Below are 27,811 nucleotides of genomic sequence, written 5' to 3'. Positions count from 1 at the left end.
AGTTTTGCAAAACCACATTACTGTTTTGATAAAGAACCTAAAGTACGTGGGAGTCGGGGAAAGAGGAAGATAAATAGAGAAGGAGGGAGAGACAGAGAGTTTAAAGAAGACTGCTGGGAGGAGAGAGTGAATATAACCACCCACCTAAGCGGCTGTTAGACTGGTGGTCAAAAAGCAGACACTTCCAGACACTCTCAGAAACAAGGAGTGACAAAAGTGAATAAGGGAGTGTGTGAGATCCCAGGACGGAGGGAGAGTTTGACTCAGGCACAGCACAGAGTGACAGAACAGTCTAAAGAACCAGGATACGCAACAGGGATAGGTACATCCTCAGGACCAGACGAGTGAATGGATACCTTTTGCAGTCTAAGTGGACTTGACCCACTATGGGTGAGCAAACCTCTAATATCAGACCTTAAATCTTCAATATTACTCAAGAATATAAATATACATATATCATTGATTTATGTTTTGTTTATGTCACATATATACCTGTAAAGAGTTGTTATTTTTTATGTATGATATTTATATTGAAAGTTCTCTAGAAACATTGTATGTTGCCAAGAACCAGAAAAGCAGAATATATCTGTTTTTGTTGTATGACTATTTTGATTATTTGATTATTATTATTTATTAAATGTGTTGAATTAAGTTCAGATGATGCATTGTGGTCAATCTTTAGAATATGATTTATTTTACATGACATTAAATATTTTTAAACAAGCTAGCGAATAAATGTACAATTTAATACACTGATTTCACAAACTTCTTCAGCTGTCAGAATATCTGGCAGATCTGTTCCTTCAGTTACTTTGATTTAGTCCAATCTCAAGTCTTTCGTAATTAATGCAATCTCAGCTGTCTCTAACCCATCAATATAAAGATACAAGATAAAGTCAGTGATGAGCTTGGCCACAATAAGCAATAAAAAATAAGAAAAATTTACCAACATGGTAAACAAAGCACAAGATGTTCAAAATTATAACCTAATTTTAGATGTTCTAGAACATTCAGATCATATTTCTCTGTGGAGAGGGTTTGGATCAAGACAATATTGATCCAATGAAAGAATGAAGACTGTCAATTACCATATAACTTGTTGAAAAGTTAAGCACATCCTGTTCTTTATCTCCAGGACTGGAACCAGACATGGTACACGCATAACCCTGAACTGAGCAATTGCTTCCAGAACACAGTCCTGGTGTGGGCTCCATGCATCTACCTGTGGGTCCTCTCTCCATTCTACTGCCTTCATCTGTACTGCCACGGCCGAGGTCGGCTGCCCCTCTCTTCACTCTGCAATGCCAAGCTGGTGAGACAGACCGCTAAGACCTGTTAATGTTATACAAGCCTGTCCGGGTCTCAAAAGTACCAGCTTTGTGGTCTATAAAATTCAAACCAGAATGTTAAAACAAAGTGAACGTGGTGGTCTGGGTAGACTGAGGGGTCGAGTTCACGCTTTAGTGGCCGAGGAAGACAGTAAAAAAGAGTGTGGTGTGTGTAACCTCAGTTTGTGGTGTGAGTGCGGTTAGCACTGTAGTGAGCTGTGATGTCACTTTTCACTCTTCCGCTCTAAAACTCTTTTGTTTGAAATACAGTTGTTTCTCCGTTTGTTCAGAGCCACACAGATTCCAATCCAGTCTTATTATAATGTAAATCGCACCTCTTCTCTACAGTCATTGACCACCGGAGATTCCGGGAGAGTGACTCAGTTCTCACTCTGATATGAATTGTATTCCTCTTTGCTCTTTTACAGTTGTTGGGGTTTTTCTTGGCATCCTTTGGTTTTGTGGAATTCTTCTACATCCTGTTGGAACGAAGACAGGAAATCCAGCAACACCTTGTCTTCTTGCTCAGTCCTATCATACGAAGTCTGACCGTGGTAATGTAACCTCTAAGTTCCAAATTTTATGAGAAAACCATAGCAGTACAGGCATAAATCAGGGTTTTGTTACTTAGCTTGCTACGTTTAATCTTAGAGTTTTATCTTAGCATGGTAAAGCTTGGTGCCCAGGCTTGAGGTGTGGCCTCATTTACCATTGTTCAGCAAATTTTCAATGGCGAAATCCAGTCATTTCAATTGGAATCCAGGAATTCCTATCAGGATTGATAGGATTCCAGAGGATCAGGTGATGTTCAAAATTACATGGCCGAAAGATTTCCATGTGCAGACTTTGCAACAGGTTCAAGTCGCTCGCCTGAATTCACTGTGTTGTGCAAAAGAAAGCTGCTTAGTTTGAAAGGGACTTCTGTGTGAGCCGTGCTTCATACATCACAACACTTTTGAGAATAGACAATAAAAAAAATTGGATTTAAAAAAAAAAATTCGCCAGTTTAGACCAAAATTCATTTACATTCTGGTCTAGACTGGCTAACATTGGTTAGCAGTGTTTGGTGTATCAGGTCGGCCAGCATAACGTAAATTATATGCTAATGTAAAGTTTTAGCTAGTGAAGCCAGTTGGCTTTGTTTTTCTTTTAAAGTTGGTTGACCAAAGTAGTCTTGCTGGTGAAGCTAGTTAAGAAATAAGAAGAGAATGTATGTACGTCTGACATTAGACAAACTGTCAAACATCTCAACAAATTAAAGAGGTAGATCGGCTCACTGTTGTAGAATTTCCATTTATTCAACAGTGTTTTGATTCAGAGGATCTTCATTAAGTGGAACTTTGGGAATTTTGCAGCAGTGTGTGGATCTTTACCAGTATCCAAAACATAAGCATATGTCTTAAAGATGGATGCATCAGCCCACATATGGAAATATATATTAAAGATTTAAGCTTTATTCATTCCACACCTACATTCATTTCACAACACACCTGCTTATGTCTGTAAAATAGCTCCTAACTCCTAACACAGGAGGATCTGTTTTCATCTAATAGACTGTGACATTCTGAGGTAAACTAGGTTAGCGGCACACCTACACATGGCCTAATGAACACAATCTCATCATCGCTTTCTGGGTTCCAGACCAGACTCATGACCCATCTGTGGTCTCTTCAGACACCTAAGTCAACATTGGCTAGTGTCAACTTAAAAACACTTAAAGAGTTAAACAGTGTGATCGTGTCCTTAAACGGCCCCTTCCTTAACAGATTGTGATCTTAATTGGTCAAAAAGTGAAATAAAGCAGTGTCATAACTTGGGCAGGTGCTGGAGTAGGTAGAAATACTCAATAACAATTTAAGAGATCTATTATGAAGGTGCATAAATATTGCTTTCAAATTCTGGAAATGTTGCTTCATTGCTTTGCTCAACCTCCTTTACCACCTGTATGGGTTTTCTTGGGTAATATTTGGGCTCATGTAATGAACAGTTTAGAAAGCAACAACCAGCACAATTCTATTGAACCTAGAGGGGGAATTAACTAAGAGCACCCCACCAATTGCAATTTATTTACAACACCGTCTGGATTGTTGTAGCACCTGATTCACTAAAGGAACACCATAAACTTGCACAAATCTACGCCAAACGTAACTGGCACTGCGCAATTCTACGTCTTCAGGTTAGTTATGAGTGCTAGTTCGAGGAAGATACATCAGACTTTGCTGGGACTGTATGCCATCAGTCCACCAGATTCAGATACCTGAAATGTCTCCTTACAATACTTTTCTTCTTTATTTAATCGTTATTTTTGCTTTAACAAATTTGATATAGACCTGTAACCACGGGCTGTAACCACTACACATTCCTGCAATATTCAGATTAGTGATCCATCAATATTGGTTTTTAATGGTACAGTCTTACATTTTTAAATCTGGTCCCCCTCAATATTGAACTTTTGATAAATATCGTTGCCTGGAGCTGAAGTCTGCTGTAATGCTTGGCTACTTTTTCTTCCAACCATAAGCTGCTGCCGGTTTCACTGTGTGCGCTCATTTAAGCTGCAGGAAGGAGATCTGTCTCTGTCTTCTATCGCTCCTAACTCTACAGTATAATTGCTAGCTTTGGCTTCCTCCCACCGTCCAGAGGACTTATTCTCGTGAGACGTGAAGTCAACATCAACAATGCAGATGTTACATGTGGTTTACATGTTCTGTTTCCAGGTAGCGCAACAAACCTCCGCAGGCGTCTTTCATTAGGACATGATTAAGAGTTCCTTTTAAAGGCTTCACCTCATTTCTCTGAGGTTATATGGCTTTGGTTTGGTTTTGAGGAGGCGTCTTTGGATCCAGTCCTGATCCTTAATTTGTACCGTACCAGGAGGCTGCTTTTTATGTAATCAAATGATGTTTTGCGCTACCTAGGAGATACTGGAACAAATGAACATCACATCAAGCTTGGGATCAGCAAGAGCCACTGGTTGACAGTCTGGTTTTGAGACATGCAGAACGTAACATTTTTGGATGAAGAAAAGACACAGTAATTAAGAAAGATGTGGGTTCAACAGAGGCCACACTTTATACGCTTTGTTGTTTTATTAGAGGAGACAGCTGTGGTGGTAGACAGGAAAAAATCCAATATAACCTCAACAAAACAACTGAAACAAAAACAAAGTAAATTTAATGATGGATTAGTCTTCAGGTCATCAAGAAAGCGTAGTACAATTTTAAAAGTAAGGTTTCCCTAACAAATTTCATCTACTATTTTCTCTGATCTTATCTATTCCTGTCACTGCAGTCAGGCCATTCTCTAGTTTGGATCATATCAACTTAAATTCAGTTCTCAAATGCTCCGTGTTTTATCTATATAGTTTGATGCCAAAGTTGCTTACTGACTGAATTAACCAGTATGCAACAGAATTAACCTGCATGCTACAATGTTTTTTCATAGCTTTTTTTTCTCGGTTGGGTTGGTCATGTTTTGACATGATAAAAGTTATTTGCTTACTGATCTTCCTTCTCTCTAAAGGTCATGGCCTCGATAGTAGTAATTTAAATCTATTAAATGTAATTAAATCTATTTAAAGCCCTTCACAATGAGTTAGCGTAACGGTGAAATGTGTAATTTCAAAAAGGATGAAGTAATGAAGTTTCCCTGAATACTTTCCCCGTTTTCCATTGGACGGCCAAACAGACAGTCCTGTCCCCAAACTCACACCATTGGCCATTCAAAGAGAACCACAGTGTATACACTTTCTAGAGCTGTATCCTGCGAATAGGCTGGGATAGGATAAAGTATTTTGAAAAGTACTTTGCCTTTAAAGTAAACTTGCATCATTCAGCAGAGGGAGGGCTATCTGTATAGGCTCCTTTTTAAAGTCATTTGTTATTACTTGTTTTGAATGAACTGTAATTTTAGCAGATGAGAACAATGTCATTTACAGCTGTGTGTTTGACAGGTGTTAGCCGTGTGCGTGATTCATTGGGAGAGAGTGCGGGGATGCCGTTCCTCTGCCTTCCTGTTCTTCTTTTGGCTGTTGGGCGTGGTCTGTTCCCTTATTCCACTTCATGCAAAGGTCCAGCTGGCTGTAGAGCAGGTGAGAAAAATGACAACTGACACAGAGAATTTCAGTTTCACGGTACATTCACAACACCTTGGACTAAGCCTACACATACAGCCACATATGGGTGTATTAACATATGGATGAAACACAGGTGCACGTATGCAAACATGCATACATGGTCACAGATACATATCCTCACATGCACAAGCAAATACATCGCAGCACACTCACACAAACAAACAGCAGCTCAGCATTCCAGCAGTTTCTACTTTTGGCACTTGTTGATTTTCCTCATGTTTGGACTTGGTTTGTCACATTCATATTATGAGTTCAGGTGAAGTCCAAGTACAGGTGTTAGTTTGAAACATATGTCAGAAAGTGTTTAAATCTGACTTGTGCTCCTAGTCCTAATGAACCTTACAATATGCGGAAGTACAGTATAAGTGTTTTTCTTTTTTCAATAAGACAAATTTAAAAACATTTTTGGAAAAATAATTACCTTAGTCTCAGTGTAAATTAGGTGAACAACTCACTTGGGTTAAGCTAATTATTTTGTCGAGCTAAATAAATAAATTCAGCCAATGTTTTTTCTTTTTCTGGTTTCGCTATCTTTAAAAATGTCTTAAATACAGGGTATGTCTTAATAAGAAGTGCTTTAAATATATGTTTTTAATCAATTTCATTTTGCCACACACAATAACTCAAGAATACCACCCAGCACGAAAGCAGGTTTAACATTTTAGAAACGAGACTAGGCAGTTCTGACCCATATCGTGCAAAACGCGGGCGAAACATAAAGACAGATATTTCTCCCTGGTATGCTGACTTTATCCTTGGATAAGAGTGGGATGAAATTTTTACTGACCTACATTTTGACCACCGAAACCACTCTGGCCTTGTTTTTTATTTTGTGGTGTAGTAAAGAATAACGCCTCTATTTTAGCAAGGGACTCCATGGCCAAACGGATGTTTACTACAGATTTGTCTCAACATGGCTTGTGCTCCAATAGTGTAGCCAAGACGCTATATCCAGGATACCAGCAAGATAAACTTAGTATCTACTATAGATTTAGAAATGCATGAGCAGCATATGAACAGCACATGTTTAAAGTTTGTAAATAGCTACTGTTGGCTCCTCACCAGCAAATAGTGGCCGGAGGTTTGAACAGCAGCAATCTATGAGTTTCCAGATTGTAGCGTGACTCGAGGCCTTTTATGGCTCTTTTCATACGTAATTCATTTATATAAAGCAGGCCATTAAAGAGTTTGGTTTTCACCATGATTTCCCTTAACTGTTCAAAATAAGCTTTACTATGTTGTTAATGCTCGTGCACACCCATGTCTTCTGACATTAGGCGAAGTAAGAAGGGGCACTGCACTGCATGATTTCCTATAGAATAAACAGCAGATCATATTTTTTACATTAATCCTTAGTTTGGGACATGACATCACTCAGTAAACAACATGTCTCCTGCTTTCTCCACCAACTAGCTCTTCTATGTCCAGTCAGGGAGTTCTCGCGTGACATTTTGATTGACCAGATTGTCCTCAGAAAACAAGCATGTCAAGGTTTATTAAAGGGTTAGTCCACCAAAAAATGAAAATTCTGTCAGTAATTACTGGACCCTCATGTTGTTCCAACCCCGTAAGACTTTCGTTCATCTTCGAAACACAAATTAAGATATTTTTGATGAATATCTTGGCTTTCACTGAGAGCTGGCTCACTCCTTCATAGGCTTCTATGTAATTTCATCTGCCAGCCCAGAAAGGTTAGTAAAGACATCATTAAAATAGTCCAAGTGATTACAGTGGCTCAACCTTAAAGGTATAGCGGAGGATCTTTCCAAATTTTAGATAAGACCCGCCCTCTCCACTTTTTGAAAAGTTTGATTGATTCACCAGAATGATTGACAATTAGGAGGACCAATAGTTTAGACTACCCACCAGGAAGTAAAACATCCTCCGCTATACCTTTAAGTTTATCAAGCGACGAGAATACTTTTTGTGCGCAAAAACCCCCAAAAATAATTACTGACAGAATTTTCATTTTTGGGTGAACTAACCCTTGGAAATTCAACAACAAGTTGTGTTCCAGAGAGTTCCATATGAACAGAATGTTCAGCATGTAAACAGCATGTTGGGAAGTCTGCGGATCAGGACGGGAATAACATCACTGTAGCATTACGGGAAATCCCTGGTTGTGGTACTCATTTAAATGGGAAAGTCTGCCTGTGCTCTCTCTCTCTTTCTTTAATCTGGATATGATCCGCTGTTTCTGTTGTCTCTGCTTTTCAGGGTCTCTCTCCGGATATTGTGCGGTATTTGGCCTTTTTCTCTTACTTCTCCCTGCAGTTGGCGCAGCTCTTCCTCAGCTGTTTTGCAGACCGAGCACCCTCAGGCAAAGCCGTCCTCAAGGTACGAACTGAGCAAACTCTTCATCAACTAAAATAATCCATCACAAACAATCCTGTGGTGTTTACTTCTGTCTTTAAGTAATATAGAACCCAACTCCCCCATTTTGAAGTGAATTATGGTAATGGTTGTAGCATATCCAACTACTGTCTCCCGCAAGAATGTTGCACTTAGATATTAGCTGAACTCATGATTGGATAAAAGAGCTTGACTCATCTACATGGACACTCTGTGGTCCTCCTTCCCGGATAATGATATATCCTTTTTTAAACTAAATTCTTGACTCATTCTGCCCACTGTTTGGTTGTTATGTATGCAAATTACCACATAGCACCGAGCAGGGCAACACAGAACGTAATCTCCTAACATCTTGTGAGATAGTGGTCCATCTGACTGTTCTCCTGTAGAGAAAAACAAGGAAACAAGCTCAGAGAGGAATTAGAGTGTTTGTGATGAGGTTGTAGCCACAGACGTCGTGCCACACCCCTTGATCCCCTCCTGGCTCAGTCACTTCCTGTGTAGGGTTATTCACTGCATCCTGAAGAGTGAGACCTCCGGTGAGGAGGCGGGAGAGAGTGAGCGTTTGGGTGGTTGGCTGTGTGGGCAAAGGGGCTGCACTGAGGTCAGCAGTGGGTGGAAGTGTGTTACTGTGGCACATAAGGAACACACACACACACACACACACACACACACACACACACACACACACACACACACACACACACACACACACACACACACACAGAAAGAGGTCTACCACTCTTACTCACAGATGCTTTCACACTGTTTCTCTGTTTACTCTCAGTTCACTGTTGCCAAATATGATTTCTAGCCACTGCGTTCTCCATCCAAGAAAGCAAAACTGTGAAACTCTTCTTTCTAAAACTGACTGCCTCACATCTGGTTATTTATGTGTATAATGTTAGAACTATATCACATTTTAATTAATACGTTTGGCTTGGCCCAAACCTGTTAATTAAAATATGATTAGTAAAAATTGTAATTAGTAAATTCAGTGTATTTGTAACCAACTTGTTCTTGTTGTTTTCTCAGAATGCATGTCCTGTTCAAGATGCATCGTTCTTGTCAAAGATCCTCTTCTGGTGGTTTAGCGGGTATGGAATTAAATGATTTAAACCCCATTACTAATTTGTGAAAATACTAAAGAAATGCATTCAGTTTGTATTGTGTGTGCTTCCAGGTTGGTTTTTAAAGGATACCGTTCTCCTCTGCAAGCAGAAGATCTGTGGAGTCTGAGGGATGAAGATACATCAGAAAGGATTATATCCGACCTGGAAGAAGAATGGACAGCGGAGCGTACCAAATTACAGCAGTGAGTTCCATTTAAAACATCAGACATGTTTTTTTTCACACACAAAATTTTGAGGCACGTGTACATTTAAGTTGTTTGTTTATGTTGCTATGGATCCTCATGCTGCTTTGATCAGTGCGATCACATTTCCATCTGAAAGATGCCCACAAAAAGACAAAAAGAGCCCTGTTGCATACACAGTCGAGACAGGAGGATTGTGTCAATTGGTTTGCTCGTTAACACTTTTCTGCTTTGAACATACAGTGTTTTCAAGTCCTCTGAAATCCACTTTTAAGGCCTCACATGTCAGGGTTCTCATGCGTTTTACAGTTTGTGGAAACTTGCATTGTGCCGCAGGATGTTTTAAAGTCATTCTGTTTTCAATTAGAACTTACAAAGAGGGATTAAACAAGCTTAACAACTGCATTAAGGCTTCAGCACCAATTCCTTATGCACATGTCCGTTTGCCTCTTCTCCATCTACAGGCAGGAGAACCACCTAAGCACCAGTGTTGCCTTGGGATCTCGACTACCAGACCAGGCCCAACTCCTCAGGAAGATTCAAAAAGAGCAGAGTTCGGGATTCTGTCTGTTACGGACACTTGCGCGTAGCTTCGGACCCTACTTCCTAACCGGGACGCTGTGCCTCATGGTCCATGATGCCTTCATGTTTTCAGTTCCACAGGTTCTAAGGTGAGAAAGTCAAAGCTGATTCTTGGCCTCATCCTTAGTTTAAGTTCTCAAACTTTGGGCTTTGGTGTATCTAGGGTAAGTTAGGCTTTGAGTTGTGTTTATGAAAAGTTCTGCCTTTAAATAAACACAGATGGCCCCTCTGTGCTTTTAAAGACAGCTCGCTAGGTTATCAAAATATTTTTAGAAGAGACATCTTACGGTTCACAATATCTTGGGATGAAAACAGGAAGTGGCAGTGTGCGGCAGGTGCTTGAGTCAGAGACGCCATACCAGCCAGACAGAGATCATGCTGTTTATGCCCACAGAGAAGCAATTATGGCTTCAAGTCTGAAAGCTTGACAGCGAGAGATGACCACAGCACTCCGTCCGCCCTAGACGTGTTAGCTTCGGGGAGGGTAGAGGAACACTGTCGGGGTTGTGGTTACTACAGGAAAGCTGCCAGTTAAATGGGAGGTTTAGTCAGCTACCAGCAAACTGTAGCAGGGAGATCTGTAGCAAGATCTCCCTGCTACAGTTTACTGGTAGCAAGAGCAAACTGTAGCAAGCAGATATATTGTACTGGGATCTTGTGTCAAAAAAGGTGGACTTTGGTTGGAACTATGGAAACATTCAAGGTCTTCTGCCCTCAAAGTAACCAACATGGATTTTGTAGCATTTGGTTAGGATTCAGAAAAACATTTTTCCAGTTGAACATGCTACGTCTTGTTAATCTCAACAAATCTACCATTCTTCATTTTCAAAGAAAGCTGTGGCTTTACTCGCTACTGTAAACCTTGAGCCAAACCACAATGGTTGGATGTGGTCTGTTACAGAGGAATCTAGCCAAATGCTTAGTTACATCAAAAATCTGCAAATTTCTTTGTACTCTATAGTGCCTTTATTGACCCCTTTTTCTCTTTTTTTAAAGTCTGTTGTTAGGCTTTATGAAGGATGAGGATGCTCCGCTCTGGAAGGGCTATTTCTATGCCTCTCTTGTGTTCCTCCTGTCCTGCCTGCAGTCTGTCTTCAACCACCAGTACACATACACCTGCTTTACTGTGGGCATGAGGGTTAAAACAGCTGTCATGGGTCTGGTCTACAGAAAGGTAGGCCATTTCACCAACACAAAAACCTTGTCAGAACATATGGTTCAATGATATTTGGTAATAGGAGTATTTGCAGAAAGAGCAGTACAGATATGTATATATAGTGTAATATTATATACACTATATGGAAAAGAATTGGGACACACCTCAAGCACCTAGCAAGCACTAAAATCAAGCACCTAGCCATGCTATTATTGGAAAGTGGAAGCATTTAGGAACAACAGCAACTCAGCCCCAAACTGGAATACCACGTAAAGTCACAGTTTGGGGTCATCGAGTGCTGAGGCACATGGTGTGTAAAAGTCCCCAACGCTCTGCTGATTCCATAGCTAAAGAGTTCCAAACTTCCACTGGCATTAATATCAGCACAAAAACGGTGCGGTGGGAGAAATGGGTTTCCATGGCTGAGCAGCTGCATGCCTCACATCACCAAGTATAATGTTAAGCGTCGGTGGAGTGGTGTAAAGAGGACTCAAGAAGCAGAGGAAACGTGTTCTGAGTGATGATTCACGCTTCTCTGATGGGCGAGTCTGGGTTTGGCGAATGCCAGGAGAATGTTACCTGTCTGACTTTTGGTGGAGGAGGAATAATGGTATGGGGCTTTTTTTTAAGTGGTGGGGAACCTTAATCTTCTTCAGCATACCAAGACATTTTGGACAATGCTGCTTCAACTTTGTGGGAACAGTTTGGGGAAGGCCCTTTTCTACTCCAACATGACTGTGCCAAAGTGCACAAGGCAAGGCCCATAAAGACATGGTTAAATGAGTTTGGTGTGGAAGAACTTGACTGGCCCGCACAGAGCCCTGACCTCAACCTCATGAACACCTTTGGGATGTTTGCAAGCCAGGCCTTCTCGTCCAACATAAATGCCTGACCTCAAAAATGCTCTACTGGACGAATGGGCAAAACTTCTCTCAGAAACCCTCCAAAATCTTGTGGAAAGCCTTCTCAGAAGAGTATAAGCTGTTATAGCTGCAAAGGGAGGACCAACTCCATATTAATGTCTGGATTTAGAATGCGATGTCCCTGATAGTGTAATAGTCAGGTGTCCCAATACTTTTGTACATATAGTGTTTGTATATATATTATAATTTTTTACATGTTTTTAATCAATCTTTCTCTCTGCTTTTGTTGCTGCATCTTGTTTATCCCCAGTCTCTTGTCGTGAATAGTGCAGCACGCAGAACATGCACAGTGGGGGAGATAGTCAATCTGGTCTCTGCCGATACCCAGAAGCTGATGGATTTTGTGGTGTATTTCAATGCTGTGTGGCTGGCACCCATTGAGGTCACACTCTGTCTCTTCTTTCTTTGGCAGGTGAGGGCACACATATTTGTGTATTTTCATTCCACTCCAGTAAACTATTTCCATTCTAGTAATATAAGTAAAGTCTGAATTGCATTCTTAACATTTGGAGATATTGGTTAAATAGCTGTTAGCTTCCTAAGAGAAATAAACAAGACATGTCTTATTTCAGCTTTTAGGACCATCAGCTCTAGCGGGCATCGCCACCGTGATCTTCATCTTCCCTTTGAATGGATTCATTGCAAGGAAGAGAAGCAAACTCCAGGTACTGTAATGTTGTAACTCAGGATTCATGTGTTGTCACTCACCTGCTATTTGAGGCCCAGACTCCTTAAAAAATCTAAATGTCCTCGATACTTACACATATAAGAGGTTACTGTACAATAAAAACATACTGCAAGTTTCATACCTCAAAGCTAACTAACAAGTTAAAAATATAAATTTTTGTTTAACATGCCCCTTAACATGAGTATGTAAATGAAGGAGGTGTGCTTTTAACAACTCATGTTTGTCCATCAATCACAAGAACGATACTGCTGTGTGGGTAAGATGTCGAGTAAGACCGTCTGACGTTGTAATCTCCAGAAACATAATACAAAGATCTGAAAATGCATTTTGTGACCCCAAAACCCTTAAAGTTCAAAGAGGGATGGCCTATTCTGAATGGGATTCTCATTAAAGGAGATCAAAATGAGTTAAGATCCTCATTTATCTCACCCAATAAGATGCTTTCTGAGACATCAGACTGTTGAGGAGTGCTATGAATGGATGAGTGCTAAAGTAAGTCAGCGTGAAGGGTCCACAGCTGGTTTAGATAGTGAAGTGAGCACAGCTTAAGTGTGCGTGTTGGATTCAAGCTTCTCTTGCTCCTTTGAAGTTCCCCATGCTTCCTCCAAAGCAAAGCAACCACAATGCTTGCAAATGGCAATAAAAGTTTCAATTTTATTTTTCAGAAAACAGATGCCATTGACTGAGTCAATCTCTCAGCTCATAACTGTTGTGTTCTAGAATATCTTAACATGCAGTTAGAAATGTATTGCCTTCTTCAATGTTAATCATTCTGACGTGAAACCGTTCTGCTGAAAAGACCAGCTTAAACCAGCACAAATTGGTTTGATGCTGGTCCAACTGGTGGACCATCCTATTCATCAGCTAAACACTCCTTTTTTATGTATGTCTTTCTGGTTCAGTCAAGAATCCTTGTAGGAACAAGGCTGGTAACCAGCTATGCAGCTTTTTGTAAGCAGGGCAGCCAGACATCAAAATGGCCAAAACCTCTCTGTTATTTAGTGGTGTCGTGGCAAAGCTTGTGGTGTTTTGATGACAGTTGGCTGTTTTCTGTTCATTCCGCAGGAGATACAAATGAAGTACATGGATGGACGGGTCAAGTTAATGAACGAGATTCTGAATGGTATCAAGATCTTGAAGTTCTACGCCTGGGAAAAGGCATTTCTGGAGCAGGTCCTGGGGTACAGAGAGAAGGAGCTTAAAACTCTGAAGAAATCACAGATCTTATACTCTGTGTCTATTGCCTCATTTAACTCCTCGTCCTTTCTGGTAAGAAAAGACAGATTCGTAACAAATGTATCAGGGCTGTGACCAAGTGTTGTGGTACTCGAGTCCGGACTCAAGTCCAAGTACAAGACCATATTTTCTATGAATAGTCCAGACTAGCTCCAGCTCATGAATCTGAATAAAGGCCAAGTCCAAATGATCTGAAAATATATGGTCTTGGACTCGATGGTTACCTTTTGGGAAGGGTCTAAATCAAAATTGACATTATTGTAATGACTAATTACCTAAACGACAGGATGTGATATTACAGTTTTGACTGATTGTTATTTCCATTCTTTGCCAGATTGCTTTTGCCATGTTTGGTGTCTATGTGCTCATTGATGATAAGAATGTTCTGGATGCTCAAAAAATCTTTGTATCAATGGCTCTCATCAACATACTGAAAACTCCCCTAAGCCAGCTTCCTTTTGCCATGAGCACAACCATGCAGGTGAGAATTATATCAACTCCAACACCATTATATTCTGCCCTGATTATTTAAAGGTGCTGTTATGTGTTGTTATTTCTTTATTTCAGGATTCTACTGATCTTGAATTAAATGTACAACTTATTCTTGTGTTGCAGGCTCTCGTCTCTCTAAAGCGTCTGGGGAAATTTCTCTGTCAAGATGAAATCAAACCAGAAAATGTTGCAAGAGAATCCTTTAAATCAGGTGAGAGATCACTTGTTGACAAACTTTATTGTGCAATAGATTTGTGAGGCTAAAAACAGACCGAATGTTGTATGTACCCTGTGAGACTTTCCCTTTACTCTTCACTTCCGTCTGTCAGTAAAAATATGAGCAAGAGCGAGATTAACAACAGTTTGATAATAGCCTCTAAATTTCACAGTTAGGTGATACTGATGTCTCACTTCCTCTCCCTGGCACAAACAATTAGAGATCTCTAAAAACTCACTGGATTGCCTATACATTTGAATGCTGTGTAGCCTACTACATAACATTTTATTTTATAAAAAAAAATACATTTTGTTTATTTATTTTTATTTGTCATCAATCTAAACCGCTTGTTCTATGTCTCGGGCAATCGGCTTATTTTATTTTATATTAGATTACCATAGACCTTGCACAAAACAACAGTACATTAAAAAACAATTAGCCTTGTGACAAGATGAACACTGCAACAATATTACAATATTAACTTTATTATTGATTGATTATTAAGTTAAATATTAATTATTTACTCTGCAATTGTTAGTAACTTTGTTAGTAACTTTTATATTTCAATTTTTTATTATTTTATTTTTTACAATGTAACATGTCTTCCTGTATTTAAAGTTATCTTTTATACATCCATATACGTTAGTTTATCCAAACTTGATGGGGGTGGAGGCGGGCAGCATTCATCAAATCTGTTCAAGATTGCCTTTGAAAGTTGTTATTGTGAAGATGAAGCTAATTAGACTGTGTAATTAAATGAGTCTATAATTTCACAAGTTGCAGAAGAAATCTAGTTTCCCAGAAGCAATCTCTGTAATTTTATCTGCACTTTCCTCCAGAACAATTTGTGTTTGCGACATAGATGTGTGCAGATAGTCTGCCTGCATAGATTGCATGTTAGGGTAGGCATGATATTACATTATTTACTTTTGCTCTTTCATTGTTGCTCTTTACTTGTCAGATGTGGATGGTGTAGTGTTTGACAATGGAACCTTCAGCTGGTCTAAGGATGGCCCCCCATGTCTAAAAAGGTATCATTATCCTAAAAGTTTCCACAAGGCACCTGAATACACACAATCAGGCAATAAGTGTCAGAGTTTCAGCAACTTCCCCCTCACTTACACTGTGTGTATGTGTGTGTGTGTGTGTGTGTGTGTGTGTGAGCAGGATCAGCGTTAAAGTTCCCCGTGGCTCACTGGTTGCTGTTGTCGGCCATGTTGGCAGTGGGAAATCCTCGCTGCTTTCAGCCATTCTTGGGGAGACTGAAAAAAGAAGCGGGGCCGTCTCAGTCAATGTACTTGCACTAATCAACCATAACTCTCATTGTATATATTTTATGAAATAAAAAATTTTTAATGGCATGTTATGATTATAGAGTAGGTGACCATAATATGAACCCTGTCTTTTAAAGTAGAATAATATATTGCAATTATAAAATACATATGAAAATCTCATTTAAGCCAGTTTAAATCTAAAATAAACACAAATTTTTTGAATTTAAAGATTTAGGTTTAAAAAAATAAACAATATTAGGTTAAAAAAAATGTTATTTAATATTCCGCATTATTTCAAGGCCATTAATCAAATTGCAAAATATTTCATCCTTACAGTTGATTGTCTGTTCAGCATTTCTTCGCTTCTGTTTATTTAGGGCTCCATTGCCTACGTTCCCCAGCAAGCTTGGATCCAAAATGCCAGTTTTCAGGACAACATTCTGTTTGGACGGGAAAAAAAGAAAAGCTGGTACCAGCGAGTGCTGGAAGCCTGTGCCCTGCTGCCAGATCTGGATAATCTGCCAGCAGGAGACGCCACTGAGATCGGAGAGAAGGTGAGACCCACGCACTTTATAAAAAGTTACATTATTCAGATTGTTTCAATAGGATCAATAAGCATCCACGAGACCAATCACCATTGTGCATGCATCTGGATATAATAAACATATCTTGAAATAAATAGAAAACTTCCTTCCAGGGTTTAAATTTGTCTGGAGGACAGAAACAGAGGGTGAGCTTGGCACGTGCTGTTCACAGGAAAGCTGATGTGTATCTGCTTGATGACCCCCTGTCTGCTGTGGATGCACATGTTGGTCAGCACATCTTCAACAAAGTCATTGGGCCCAAAGGCATTCTGAGAGACAAGGTGACTTTCACTGTGACGTTTACTTACACATGGGGGTACGGGGTCATTTTCTTGCTCCTCAGCATTTTCAACCTCTAACATTCAACATTTTCAATAAAGACACGGATTTTGGTGACCCACGGAATGAGCTTCCTGCCTCAGGCGGATTTGATCCTGGTTCTGGTGGACGGGGAGATCAGTGAGAGAGGCTCCTATCAAGAACTTCTGAACCGAAATGGTGCTTTTGCTGATTTCATCCACACCTTCGCAAGCTCTGAAAGGAAAGAGTGCTTTTCGGAGGCCCTCCAGAGAGGTAATATGTTATGGATGCTGGTGTCCCCACCATGCTTTTAACTAGTTTAACCAGGGGTTCAAGCTTCACTGGCAAAGTTTTTTTTTTCTGGTGAACAGCATGGTTTTTCTAAAGTTCCCCTGCTTAAACTAGCGTTGTACTATAAGCTAGACTGATACCTGTTCATCATAAACCAACCAGGACCAGTATGAAAATTCATAGTGGTCTGAGATGATCTTCTAAGATGACAGGGATCTGTCAAATCCAATTGTTGTGAAAAAAAACCAACTCATTATAGATTGAGAATTATTGATAATTTTCATGTTGAACTCATCCACTTGCAGGCTCCAGAAAATCCGTAAGATTGAGTGTTACTGAATACATGCGATTTTCCAGGGATCTGTCCCAAGAGCAGCTCATCGGGTATGGGATTTTAAATATGCTAATTCAATGCAAATAAATATGACACACAGAAAACTGAAACTAATACTGAAACTAATACTGTTTCCATTGGCTAATGGATTTCTGCACAAAATCATAACTGGAACTAACAGAAGTTTATGATTCTTGTATGTTTTGTTTATCAAGATAATGTTTATGATATTTGAAGCATTCATACAATCGGTAGAAGTAAAAACAGAACAGGCTTCAGATCCATTCAACCCATAGAATTCAGGATGTTGGAACCGGAAGTGCTAAAATGCAAACTAATTTCCAAATTTTAGCATCATATCTGCAGCACACTTTAGCTCTTGTAACGCTCAGCTGTATCAGTTATTCACTATATATGAGAAACATAAAGTTTGTTGATTGATTCAAACTCAAATCTCTTTCAGTGGTGACACAAACAGCATTTCAATTGAGCCACTACCTGAATCTGACGAGAACCACATCCCAGACGACATGGGGAAACTGACTACGGTTGATAAAGCACGGATAGGCAGAGTAAGATCACTTATGTTAAAACCTTCTTCTTTTGAAATATGACATTCCTTTTCTATTAAGCACATCAGTTTGGATTATGACCGTGTCTCCATTTTCTCTCTGTCCCTATAGGTCAAACTTGAGATGTACATTGAATACTTTCGCACCATTGGTTTGCCTTTAATAGTTTCCATTGTATTCCTGTACGCCTTCCAACAAGCAGCGTCTCTGTCTAATAATTACTGGTTAAGCTTGTGGGCGGATCAGCCTGTGATCAACGGCACTCAATTAAACACAGATCTGAAACTTGGAGTCTATGGAGCTCTTGGCGTTGCACAAGGTTAGTAGAGTCTTGAGGCCTTAACAGGGTGTTTGTATATCTGTTAGCTCTTAGTGTTTTATGCCAGCCTCAGTTATGATTCAAGTAAACTAAACAAACTTTCATAATTTCATGTGTTTTAGGAATTGCTATATTTGGTACCACGGTTGCCATCTCATTAGGGTGTATCATTGCATCCCGTCATCTTCACTTGGAACTTCTGAACAACGTGCTTCACTCCCCGATGTCGTTCTTTGAGTCCACTCCCAGCGGCAACCTCCTCAATCGTTTTGCTAAAGAGATAGATTCCATAGACAATATGGTCCCAGATGGGCTAAAGATGATGCTAAGTTACTTCTTCAAACTCTTGGAAGTCTGTATCATTGTGTTGATGGCCACTCCTTTCGCTGCCGTTATCATCCTCCCTATGGCATTCCTCTATGGTTTCATACAGGTACGATTGAATCTGCATTTATGGGGTTAAGGAAAAAAGGCTCATTTGCAAACCGCAAATGCTAGTTTCTTGAACTCATCTAAAGTCCTACTTGGGTTTTGACAATAATCTTTCTCTCACTCTTTTCACCCTTGAAGAGTTTCTACGTGGCCACTTCCTGCCAGCTGCGGCGGTTGGAGTCAGTGAGTCGCTCTCCCATCTACACGCACTTAAACGAGACTGTGCAGGGTGCCAGTGTCATCCGGGCGTTCAATGAGCAGTCACGCTTCATCATGGGTGCCAATCACAAGGTGGATCTTAACCAAACTGCTTACTTCCCCCGTTTCATAGCAACAAGGTGAGGCACTCCTCAACATTCAGTTTTACAATCACAATGACATGTACACTCAGAATCAAATATCACAATCTGGACTAGAATTCACACGGGAAGCTTTCTTGCATTCAACAACAGCCAGACGGGGCGCGATGAAATGAATGGCACTGATGTAATGCAAGAGCGCATCCTGTATTACTGCCCCCTGTGGTGGGCATCCTATCCTATGATACATTTTGATTGATTGACATCGTACTGATATATAACCTCATTCCGGGATGTCATTTTGTTCAGGTGGCTGGGTGTGAATTTGGAGTTTCTGGGTAATGGCATTGTTCTCGCTGCTTCTATTCTCTCTGTGATGGCAAAAGGAACCCTGAGCCCTGGGATGGTCGGTCTGGCTGTGTCTCATTCACTTCAGGTGTGAATCATTTCAAATGTCTCTAAGCAGAATCCGACACAAATATTACGAGAGCGACTGGAGATATTGCATGTGGAAACATGCTCTTGCAATGTTCACCCTCAAACCTCAGCTGCAGAATTGCTTTTAACGCTTGCACAAGTGTTAAAAGGTGTATCTTTCATTTGTGGTCAGCCGTTTTCAAATTAAAATGCGGAGAATAAAATGCAGCTATTAATTGTTGTTCTTCTGTGTTACATAAAGATCAGACAAATCAGGTCCTCTTTAGTGATTATTTTGTTTTAAAATGCTTTTTGCTGTCTCTCAGGTGACAGGTTTCCTGAGCTGGATTGTAAGGTCATGGACAGATGTAGAGAACAACATTGTGTCAGTCGAGAGAGTGAAAGAGTATGCAGACACACCAAAAGAGGTGAGTGTGGCTATAGAGCCTAATTAATAGTTATAAACAAAAATCATATTTCTTTCTTTGTTGGTCAGTAATAGCATTATTTTTAGTCATAACTCTTTACCATCTACATCATCATTTACAGGCAGCTTGGAGCATAGAAGGAAGTTCTTTGCCACCAACTTGGCCTCAAACAGGGACCATAGAGTTTCAAGATTATGGCCTTCAATACCGTAAAGGCCTTGAGCTGGCCCTGAAGGGCATCTCCGTTCACATCCAGGAGCGGGAGAAGGTCCATACATATTCTACTTCAGCATTTACTATAAAATATTATTGCTATCTATTTTTGATTTAGGCTATACCTTGCCTCATTCTGAACAAGGCTAGATTATTGTACACCTTGAGGAAATAGTCCACCCAAAATATAACCATTTTAATGTTCTAACTAGGATGGTAAAAGTTGAAAGTATATTTCTGTAATTAAACTTGACAAACATTTGGTGGGATTGTGGTAATACAAAGAGTTCCTGATGATACCTTGTTATATTGAAAAAATTCCCACAGTCTCACTCTTTGTTTCCTTTTATCCTTTCAGATTGGTATTGTGGGAAGAACTGGAGCAGGAAAATCATCTTTGGCTCTTGGAATTTTCCGGATCTTGGAAGCAGCAAAAGGAAAGATCTACATCGATGGAATCAATATTGCAGAGATCGGGCTTCACGATCTGAGATCCCGCATCACCATCATTCCACAAGTGTGTATAACTAAGACACTCTACCCTAATGGAACCAAAATAACTCTATAATTGTAATATTTTGTAGTATTTCAAATTATTATGAACTCACAAATCTGTTTTGCAATTTTAATATCTTTCCAGGACCCAGTGCTGTTCTCTGGATCTCTCCGTATGAACCTAGACCCCTTCGATGCCTATTCTGATGAGGAGGTGTGGAATGCCCTGGAACTGGCGCACCTTAAACATTTTGTGTCTGAACTTCCAGATAAACTCAATCATGAGTGCTCAGAAGGAGGTGAAAACCTCAGGTATGTGCATCCAATAGTGCTATTCTTTCACCATTTTAAATGACTGAAAAAAGCCACCATATTTGAGACAATGAGAATGTTGTTTTTGGTTTAAAATTTCTTGATACCATGATAACCAATGGCTTGCAAAAGAGACTTTCGATTAACAATGGCGAATGTTTCTTTTTCTGCAGTCTTGGTCAGAGGCAGCTGGTATGTCTAGCAAGAGCTCTTCTTCGAAAGACAAAGATTCTGGTGCTGGATGAGGCTACAGCTGCATTGGACCTGGAGACAGATACCCTGATCCAGTATACCATCCGCAGCCAGTTTGAGGATTGTGCTGTTCTTACCATAGCACACCGCCTCAATACCATTATGGATTACACAAAGTATGTCATGATACAAAATCATTAAAAAGTGGTTCCTAAACTTTTCAGACCACACAGCTGCATCTCAATCTTCACAGTCTATCAGGAAATAGCTTAAAGCTGCTGTGTAATGTTCAATATTAAAATACTTTCTCACATCCCGTTTTAATATGCAACTGTAAGTTAACCATTTGCCTGTCATGAAAATAAGGCCCTGCAGATTTTGCATCGAGTTCAGTTGGTCACATGAATTTGCAGAGTTGACCAACAGTATGATGCTTGGTGTGCAAGGAACTTTTGTGTGAGCTGTGCTTCATACATTGCTGTGCAATTGACAATAGACAATGGGCCTTTATGACCATGACATTTTGCTAATGTAACCGCACCTTAAAGGGATAGTTACCCAAAAATTCTGTCATTAATTACTCACCCTCATGTCGTTCCAAACCCATAAGACTTTCGTTCATCTTCGTGAACACAAATGAAGATCTTTTTGATGAAATCCGAGAGATTTCTGTCTCTCCATTGGCAGCTACACAACTGAAACTTTGACAAAAAGTACATAAAGAGATTGTAAAACAAATCCATATGAATTGAATGGTTTAGTCCCAATTTTCTGAAGAGACTTGATCGCTTTATATGATGAACAGATTGAATTTAGGCTTTTAAACATTCATCAATTCACACATCAGTTGTGGTAAACAGAAGCTCAAGGATGTTGGTTTGACCTGCGAGAACCAATGAGGTTCATTCTCTTGTTACTCAGCACGTTTGAGCTTCAGCAAGAACCAATGAGGTTTGTTCTGGTGCAAAAGCAGGGTCAGTTGAGCTTCTGTTTATGTTAACTGATCAATATTTATGTTAATAAAAGCTTAAATTCAATCTGTTCATCATAAGCAATCAAGTCTCTTCAGAAGTTTTTTATTAAACTGCTCAATTCATAATAGATACATTTTACGTGTCTTTATGAACTTTTTGAAGCGTCAAAGTGTCAGTTGCGTAGCTGTCTATGGAGGGACAGAAAGCTCTCAGATTGGATAAAAAGATCTTCATTTGTGTTCCGAAGATGAACGAAAGTCATAAGGGTTTGGAACGACATGATGGTGAGTAATTAATGACAGAATATTCATGTTCGCGTGAACTCTTTAATGGGAGACGTGTTAGTTTTGGTAATTTTGCATTTCCGTTTGGTGCCGTTGGCTACTCGGCGTAGAAATGACATAAAAATAGTCACGGACTAAATAATAAAAAGGTGAATTAGCTGCTTACCTACATTGTGAATGGGATTGGGATGCATCACATTTCACACACTATTTTTTTTTCTTTCCATTTTACTCAATTGTAATTTATATAGGCGGTCTTCACAAATGTTTATTATTGCTCAAATGTCAGTAATATCTGTAATGTGATGTTTTATCAATACTAATACTGCCGTTTTTGTTTTTTCAGGGTTATTGTTATGGATAAAGGACATATCGTGGAGATGGATTCTCCAAATAACCTTATTGCAAAGAGAGGCCAGTTTTACTACATGTGCCGAGAAGCTGGGCTCTTATAAGACATCCACTGTCTTCTCGCGCCCTCCTGTGGTGAAAGCAAAGAATCTGCAGACTCTGTTTCCCAGTTCTCAGCGCAGAACAGAAACATCCCAACAACACAACTGGTTCTTTAAGAGGGAAAAAGACCAGACACTTGAATTACACTTTTCTCCACAAATGAAAAAGGTTTGCTTGATAAATCTGAACTGAAGCTAAGACGTGTTTACTCAGGTTTACTGCCATCTCTGAAGCTCTTAAAGAGGAATGAGGGGAAAGCCTTTGCATTCCGCCAGAAGATAAATATTGGTGCTTAGTGTTCAGTGGAAATGTGTAGCTGATGGAAACCTGTATATATTGCACATAATTAAACAGACACATAACAATTAGGGAAGAAATGGTGTCTGTTCTGTCTATGCCATACCCATGGTGAAAGAACATGAATGTGAATTGCTAATTTGCTAAAGTTGTTTTACAGTTAATTTTGGTTTTATAACAAATCAATGAAGACAATTCTATAAGCTCTAGTGGTTTCACAGTTCTCTTCGTAGACAGTTATGTGAAGAATCGTGTAAGAGGACAAATATGTTTACAAACCTTGCCACATATACTTGACCTGAAATTCCCTGACAAATTCCAGACTCGCTTTCAGACACTAATTAAAGCTTTTAAGAGAGGATTTAGGGAGAAAAACAGTACAGTCGCCCAAGCAGGATGTGGTGTTTGTTTGTTTGTTTCAGCCAAAGTAAACAAACAAACTGGACAATAATGGCTGAATCTGTACCCAGTAAGAGTAATATTAACTGACGACTGCTTAGTTTTAATATCTGAAGAAAATATTGTTCACTACCATTCTGAAAGCAAGAGTTTTTTATTTAGCAGTTTTGAAAAATCCCAAATCGTTTTACAAGCATTGTTCTCTGTAACTGTAGATTTTTAGAAATATATTTTAATCTTAAAAGTGGATATGAACGACACTGCATCTCATCTTGTAAGACAATGCAACAAGCTACATGTGTGACAAACATTCAAGTGCCTTTGTGACACTCCAGAATTTATTTATATTTTATCTTTGACACTTCATCTCATGTTTTATATGTTTATACATGTAATAACTGTGTATAAAGAGACTTTTGACATATTGCTAAAGGATGCATCATTGTGCTTTTCTACAATGCTTTGTATTTGAAAAAACATGCTGTTAAACAATTACTCTGTGGACATGATGGAAAAAGCCTCAGCAAAAGAAAAAAAAAAAGAAAAAAAAAGTACCAAACTATATTTATTGTTTACAGTAGTAAAGGACAAAAAAAGTACATGTCAGTACAGAAGGATGCCAACATCTGGAAATCTTGGAGCCGACCCTTAAAACCCTCTCTCCCTTTCAGCCATATGAATTACAGTGGGAGGGCTAGAGATGTTAAAAGAGATCAGCCCAGTCCTTATGAGCGATGACAGATACACCTCTGCAACAAAGCTTGAAAGGATTCCCTTTTGATTTGATTCAAGACTTGGTTGTAGATTTGGGATTTTTTAAAAAAAAGGGGGGGGGGGGGGGGAGAAAAAAGTAAGGAAAAAAGAGATGTATTGGTCCATTTAGGTCATTCCATGAAATGGAAATTGTAAATGGATAGATTTCTACAGACATTTAAAAGTATAAACTTAGAACTAGTTGGCGTAATCCTGCCTTTATCAGCTAATCGAGTACCATTCTTTGGGGTTTGGTCCAGAAAGGGTCACTGCAAATTGTGTTATCTCTTCATTTATAAACGACCAACAAGATGATCCAAAGATCCCGTCCCTACAGTGAGCTCATACGAGAAGCGGCCCCATTAAAAAGGCAAATGAACACTACACTGGTCGAACATATTTCTACAACACACAGGCAAATACAACCCGAGATGAAACAGGCCTACTTAAAGCTCTTAAGAATTGAAAGATGAAGAAAAGAAAAAAACCTAGTGAAGCTTCTTCACTTTTAATAGGGCGAATACACTATGGAGCGGTTCCCTGTTGTGATCGTTCAGAGGGCTTGTCGAGTGAATCAGTGTTCTGAGCAACATAAAACCCTGCAGAAGTGGCTAGTGGGGCCTGTGGACAATTTGAAGAACTTCGCCCTCTGGCAGCCTTCTTGAGTTTGTTCCCCCACCACAGTAGCTGTCTAACCATTGCGTATATAAATACTGGAAACACGTTTGTGATGCCCAACTCTAGGAAAGCTAGAGATGGCAGAAGAGATACAAAGAGAGAAATAGAACGGGAAACAATGTGAAAGCATCTGAATGAAACATCATGAGGAATAAAATAGATAAAGCGTGGGGTCCAGATGGTGTGGAGTTTTAGCAGGAGCCGCCAGTTTGTTGCTGAAATACGTCGATCGTGTCCTCGTCCTCCATCTCCAACTAACAGGCAAACGAAAAAAGAAAAAAAAGTGACTATAATGAATGGAATTATACCATGGTCTGGGTGAATACTCGATTCTGATTGGCTGCAGGGTGTCCGTTAAAAAGTGATAATGTACACCTAGGAAAGGCGTCCTTATAGTGTGTAAGTTACGTCTGGCATAGGCCTGCTGCCATTGCCTGTCTTTCTGTCTTGCTTGCTTTCCTTTCAACACGTGAGTGAATGGTTGACAATATTTGCTGTAGGCCTAATAAAAACGATTTAGGAAACTATCTGTGAGTTTTGACTCTTTGAAACAAAGTTTCGCATCGCTGCGGTCGGGTCGCTGTGGCCACGTTGCTTGGCAACGCCTGTATACGGGAGATATTAAATAGTGCGCTCGTCTTAATAAATAAAAACCCTCACGATTTTTACTCTAAAACACATTAAAGTATTATTAATTGATTAAATATTTCTTTCTTTCGTAAGTGACCATGGTATAAGCGGGTTAATGCCCTTCGAGGTGTCCATTGTCAGGTATTAATGGACTTCGGCGGAGGCAACCGTCCTCCGCTGCGCGTCGGACGGTTCACGCCTCGCCGTCGTCCATTAATACCTGATAATGGACACCTCGTCGGGCATTAACCCTTACATACTGTATGGCTTGTCACCTGTTCAATTTGGTTGTGTGTTTAAAATAATGGGTATTTTATGTGACCTGAGGATGGATGTGTGTGTGTAACGTGTATGTGTATAAAATACAAATATTTATATATAATATATACAATCTATATATACAATATAATACAATCTATATATACAATATAATACAATCAAAACATAAAATACCCTACACTTGGGGTTGGTAAACCTTTGAAGGGAGTATGATCAGGGATCTCCAGTGTTATTATTATTTTATAAAACTATTACAAATTATTTTCGTTACTTGAAACAAACTGAAATAATAGTAAAATGTAAATAGATGAAACACTTATTTCAGTTAGCGGACAATGCAACAGTTATAGTTTTCATTGAAGTACTAAAATGGAAATAAAAACTAATTAAAGCTCAAAATAAAAATAAAAATGACAAATACACAATTACAAAAACTAAAACTAAAATTAAAACTCAAAATATAAAAAAAGATCAATCAAAATATTAAAATAAATACTGTAATAGTACATTAACAATATTGAAGATAACACTGGGGATTTGATGGCAATAAAAAAGGGGCACTTTTACTCACCTGTGCCGGTGTGTCTGTCTCATTAATTGGTTGCCCGTCAAATCTAAATCTAATCTGTCTTATTGACAAACCCTGAAAGAAAGCAATGTTTACATTTTTACAATGACAGTCTAGCATTTGATATTACAGATTTGTAATCATTATCAAAGCAATATTTTTGAGTTCAACCTATAGTGATTTAGATGTGTTTCCTCTTGTAATTTCTCTGGTATTCTATTACATTGTTCCAAAAACACCCTGACGGTAACTGCGTGACTCACAGCAACAACATGTACATGACTATTTAAGTAGTCGTAAAGTCAGGAAGAGCCTTACCTGTCTCTCACAGTACGCTTTCATTAATTTGCTGAGTGGCGTATGCCTTTTAATTTTGAACTGGACCACTGAGCCATCCTGCCCTGCCACCTTCAGATTGATGTGGTCATTCTCTGTTTTCACTCCCTCCTGAAACAATAATAAAGTGCATATATGATGTTTGGTGAGATCAAAGTGAGCAAAATGTACACATTTAATATGCATGAAACAACAACAACATTTTTAAATGGTAATGGTAATACAGTAGGAGGCCCATGGAACATCTTTTTACGAAGGCAACAACTAAGTAGTGAACAACAAGGCCTAGTGGATGCTAAGTTTTTAAGAACTAAGTGAATGGATAAAAAGCGAATTATAACAACGTTCAGTACACCATGGTCACCTCTTTAACAATAACAGCAGCGAGCAGAGCAAGGAGTACAATCCACAAAAACAGACAAGCAAATGTAGGACCAACTATTAGCCTTCTAGTCAAACATTGTTGCGGCTCTGTGCGCCATTTTTAAGCATCTGGCGCAGCGAGGTGCAACTCAGAACTCAATATCCGTAACCGAAAGATTACTCAAATGAAACTTTGGGGGTGAATACTTTTGATTAACTTGGAATATACACTTTATCCGTTTATTTACCATCCAAATGGCGGACGAACATCGTGTACTACGACGCTCTTTTACATTCCGTAACGCTGTTCTTGCGGCATTCCTTACGCCAGTGGCGTAACGTGGCCGGTGAGCGCCACTTTGCTCTCACAAAGAAAAACCCGCAAACGCTGAATTACACCGGGGCGAATGCGCGGTAAGTACAAAATAATCGCGTACTTTGAATGAGCATCTGCTTAGCGGACGGTTGTAAACATGCAGTGCCGAAAATAGAAGCCTGTAAAATAAAAACGGATGGCATTTGTATGAAAACAAGACAATGATTGCGTGCCGACCGCTTTTCTCCCGCACAAATGCGCAATCTCACTATCACAGCAAGGTTGCATAAAATGAAACTGGAACTCGGCATCATCCGCTTTGAACAAAGCTTAAAAATACGGTCAAATTACAAATCTGAGGCTCACCTTTGGCTTGTCTTCGGACATTTTGCAGGTGTCTGTTGGTCTGAATTATGGAAATATACTGAACACAAGATGCGCTCTCCACACTGTAGAGCAACACAGCTGCCGACGGGAACGCGCTTTCCTTTACCTACTTTATCAACGATTGGTTGGTGTGTGGTCACATGACGTCGCTCTCATTCGCGAGAGCGAGCAAAGCTCCCCGCGAATTTCTGGAGATAAGCAGGCCCGA

General features: G+C 39.5%; 2 protein-coding genes across 2 annotated transcripts; one reads left to right on the top strand and one right to left on the bottom strand.

Moving 5' to 3' along the window:
- On the top strand, positions 1-24,127 carry abcc6a (ATP-binding cassette, sub-family C (CFTR/MRP), member 6a). The gene is made up of 31 exons (XM_082190232.1): positions 1-390; positions 1,136-1,312; positions 1,757-1,882; positions 5,281-5,418; positions 7,681-7,800; positions 8,851-8,912; positions 8,999-9,130; positions 9,595-9,801; positions 10,709-10,886; positions 12,042-12,203; positions 12,364-12,456; positions 13,545-13,748; positions 14,050-14,196; positions 14,331-14,418; positions 15,386-15,455; positions 15,592-15,718; positions 16,076-16,252; positions 16,396-16,563; positions 16,663-16,855; positions 17,179-17,257; positions 17,671-17,779; positions 17,891-18,098; positions 18,221-18,531; positions 18,669-18,868; positions 19,139-19,265; positions 19,573-19,674; positions 19,796-19,942; positions 20,246-20,404; positions 20,528-20,694; positions 20,868-21,062; positions 22,491-24,127. Exons 1-31 carry the CDS (start codon positions 349-351, stop codon positions 22,597-22,599), a joined length of 4,524 nt encoding a protein of 1,507 aa, XP_082046358.1. The 5' UTR covers positions 1-348; the 3' UTR covers positions 22,600-24,127.
- sumo3a (small ubiquitin like modifier 3a) lies at positions 23,841-27,738 on the bottom strand. The gene is made up of 4 exons (XM_082190234.1): positions 27,583-27,738; positions 26,520-26,648; positions 26,205-26,276; positions 23,841-24,978 (listed from the first exon to the last, which is right to left on the bottom strand). Exons 1-4 carry the CDS (start codon positions 27,601-27,603, stop codon positions 24,916-24,918), a joined length of 285 nt encoding a protein of 94 aa, XP_082046360.1. The 5' UTR covers positions 27,604-27,738; the 3' UTR covers positions 23,841-24,915.
- Positions 27,739-27,811: the final 73 nt, after the last annotated feature.

Source organism: Leuciscus leuciscus (genome assembly GCF_965113295.1).
Source record: "Leuciscus leuciscus genome assembly, chromosome: 14".
Lineage (NCBI taxonomy): Eukaryota > Metazoa > Chordata > Actinopteri > Cypriniformes > Leuciscidae > Leuciscus > Leuciscus leuciscus.
This window is presented reverse-complemented; position numbering and strand designations above follow the sequence as displayed.